At 36.1% G+C, this 2,907-nt stretch overlaps 1 protein-coding gene across 1 annotated transcript; it reads right to left on the reverse strand.

The window, feature by feature from the left end:
• Positions 1 to 296: 296 nt before the first annotated feature.
• On the reverse strand, positions 297 to 1,521 carry LOC132151227 (odorant receptor 131-2-like). The gene has a single exon (XM_059559338.1). The coding sequence runs from the start codon at positions 1,395 to 1,397 to the stop codon at positions 462 to 464; it is 936 nt and encodes a 311-aa protein (XP_059415321.1). The 5' UTR covers positions 1,398 to 1,521; the 3' UTR covers positions 297 to 461.
• Positions 1,522 to 2,907: the final 1,386 nt, after the last annotated feature.

Consider the following 2,907-nt stretch of genomic DNA (forward strand, 5'->3'; position numbering starts at 1 on the left):
TGAACTCATGAACATGGCATTGCTAGTTGCACATTTACTCTATGAGTATTTACTCTCTGTTTTTTATTTATATTATTTGACATACAATTTTATGCAAAGCAAATTACAGTGCATTCAAGATTCACAATTATTATCATCTGCATTGGCATTTCTATCACCACACTCTAGTCCAGCTTCAGGAATTATGCCATAGGCTCAAGCTTGACATTTGTGTCAAGTGTTGCAAATCATTCATCTAAGTGCAATCCACTTCCATTAAAAATTTGCAATTTTTGAAAAACAAAAACACATTCGCTTATATATTATATTATGATGACATACATTTTTTATTTCATAATTTGACAAAAATATGTATGCATTACCAAAGAAGTCTAATAATAAAGGACTCACTAAAAATAGCAGTTTTCAGAAGAGAGTAAATAAAGAAAACAATTATCAGCACGATAAAAAGCCCCTTTTGCTCACTGTTTAGTTGATTCAACCTTTACAAGAAGTATTTTACATGCAAAAATCCTTTTCATGCAATTGCAAAAAAGTTTATCTCTAACACCGTAAATCAGGGGAGTAAGCAGTCGTGGCAATAAGTTTGTTAGAAAATAATTAGGAATGGTCACTTTTTTCCGATCATCTATTGGAAGTTGAGCAGAAATCTTGTCTATAACAGCAGTAATGTAGGACAACATACAGAGCAGAAGCTGAGCTCCATGTAACAGGATGGTGCTTTTGGCCTTTTTTGCTGAGGATTTATCAGCGGAGGCTCTTCTTGCTGCAACCAGCACTTGACAATATGTGAATACAAGAATTACCCACACAACAGAGGAGTATAGGCCATTTATAACTTTTATCATTTCTTCATGGTATGGTGTGTTATACACATTTGTTGAACTACAGAGAGTAGCAGTAGTAAAGACAGTTAAAGGACGAGCAACTACTATGACAATCAAGTCAGTCAATCCAGGTAAAACGCTGACACCCCAAATCAGAGAGATGAGGATATATGTCCTGCGCACTGTGCAGATCTGATGGTGATGCAGTGGTTTGCAGATGGCAATGTAACGCTCAACAGCCATACCGGCCAAAGTCAGAGGAGTGTTGTTATTAGTAGTAGCAGTTATTATTAGCAGAATGACACAGAACAAGAAAGGAACCTTCGGCCATGCATAAGCCATCACAGAAAGAGTGACACTGAAAAAAACCATGAGCATATCATTGATAACCATGTGAATATATAATATATATCTTGGATCACTGTAGAAAATTGAACTCCTAAAAAATGTAAACACAAACACTCCATTGATGGAGTTAATTATGATCCCAAAAAGAACGAAGATGACATTTCTGACAGAAGCTTCCATATATCTGTCTTGGGCGCTGTATTGAAGCATTGAAGAGTTCATCGTTCTTTTGCAATTGGTATAATGCAGTGACTCAAAATCATATCAGGATTTTTTGTAGCTTGGTTTCTTTGTAAGATGTCAATGACAGTCCAAAGTCCATGAAACACGAAGTTGATATCCCAAAGATCTTTTCATGCATTACCCTGATATAGAAATACAAAGGATATAATTTTTTTAGAGTATGCAATACAGAGCAGGTATTGTAAATTATACAATGCAAATGGATCAAAATCACCTTACCAGTTTGCTTAGTCAATTTGGCTCCAGAAGTAAAGTGACGAGTTTACATATAGAGTTGAACAGAGAAAGTGGGAGGGAGAGAGAGGGCACGAGGGAGTGAGCAACAGATTTTGGTATACTCTGCTATTTTTCGAAAAAACACCGAACTATGACTACTTCCGTGATGAGAACCTGGAAATGTGAAAAAGAGCCCGTTTGTGAGAGACAATGCTTGTTCATTTGTATTTTAAGCCTTCATGCATTCATATTCAGTCACCGCTGCAGCAGCGCGGTAAAGTTAGTTTTAGGTTTGTTATTCGCTGGATATTCGTCTAGGCTTGCTTTAGGGACCGTCTGCAAATTTACCTCTCAGTACAAAACGAAGTCCAATAATCAATAAAAAATTATGTTTCCAACACCACAGAAAATGCCTTGTGGGCAAACTGACAGAAAATATTTAACCAATATGTCGCTTCAAACAATATCTCCCTCACTGTATGTACAGTACACATAAGCTATTTTCTTTAAAAAATTACTATAATTCACCAAAAGTTTTTTTTATGTTCCAAAGGTTGTAGGACATTTGTAATTAAAAGACTGACTTACTACAGGTGAAATTTTGCCAATGTCTCCCTTACTGTATGTACAGTACATAATTATTCTTAGAAAACAATTACTGTAATTCACCAAAAGTTTTTTTTATGTTCCAAAGGTTGTAGTTTATTTGTAGTTACAATACTGACTTACCACGGGTGAAAGTTTGCCGATATCTCCCTTACTGTATGTACAGTACATAATTTATCCAGGAAAACAATTACTGTAATTTAGAGTCCTGCACGGGTTCGGGTAACGGGTGACCCGCAAATTTGGCTGAAACGGGTGAAAAATATCCAACTGTGTCGGGTACGGATGCGGGTCGTGTCGGACACAGGGGGAAACACGGGTCTAAACACGGGTTCAAAACAGTCACGTGCAAACGTAAAAATAGGCCTACGTTCCACTTTAAAAAAATCACAACTGCGCAAACGGCTGCATGAGTCAGTTAACAGACGTAAAAGATCAGCCAGCTGTTTTTTTCGTTGTTTTTGTTTTCCGTTTATATATATATACAGAATCTGAATTAAAATGTATTTGATTTAAGCCTACATTTCAAAATTTGTGTCATAAAATTATATCGTGCATAAGCTCCACTAACGCGATTGTTATAAAGGTGTTTAAACAACAATACACTTCCACTTGCATATATTTGACAATCGGAATATCAGATATTTCATTCCATAGCTAACACATT

Source organism: Carassius carassius, chromosome 10 (assembly GCF_963082965.1).
Source record: "Carassius carassius chromosome 10, fCarCar2.1, whole genome shotgun sequence".
NCBI classification, from domain to species: domain Eukaryota; kingdom Metazoa; phylum Chordata; class Actinopteri; order Cypriniformes; family Cyprinidae; genus Carassius; species Carassius carassius.

What these genes read in the sequence shown, in the direction of transcription:
- LOC132151227 (XM_059559338.1), bottom strand. Translation starts at nt 1,397, where the DNA reads ATGAACTCTTCAATGCTTCAATACAGCGCCCAAGACAGATATATGGAA.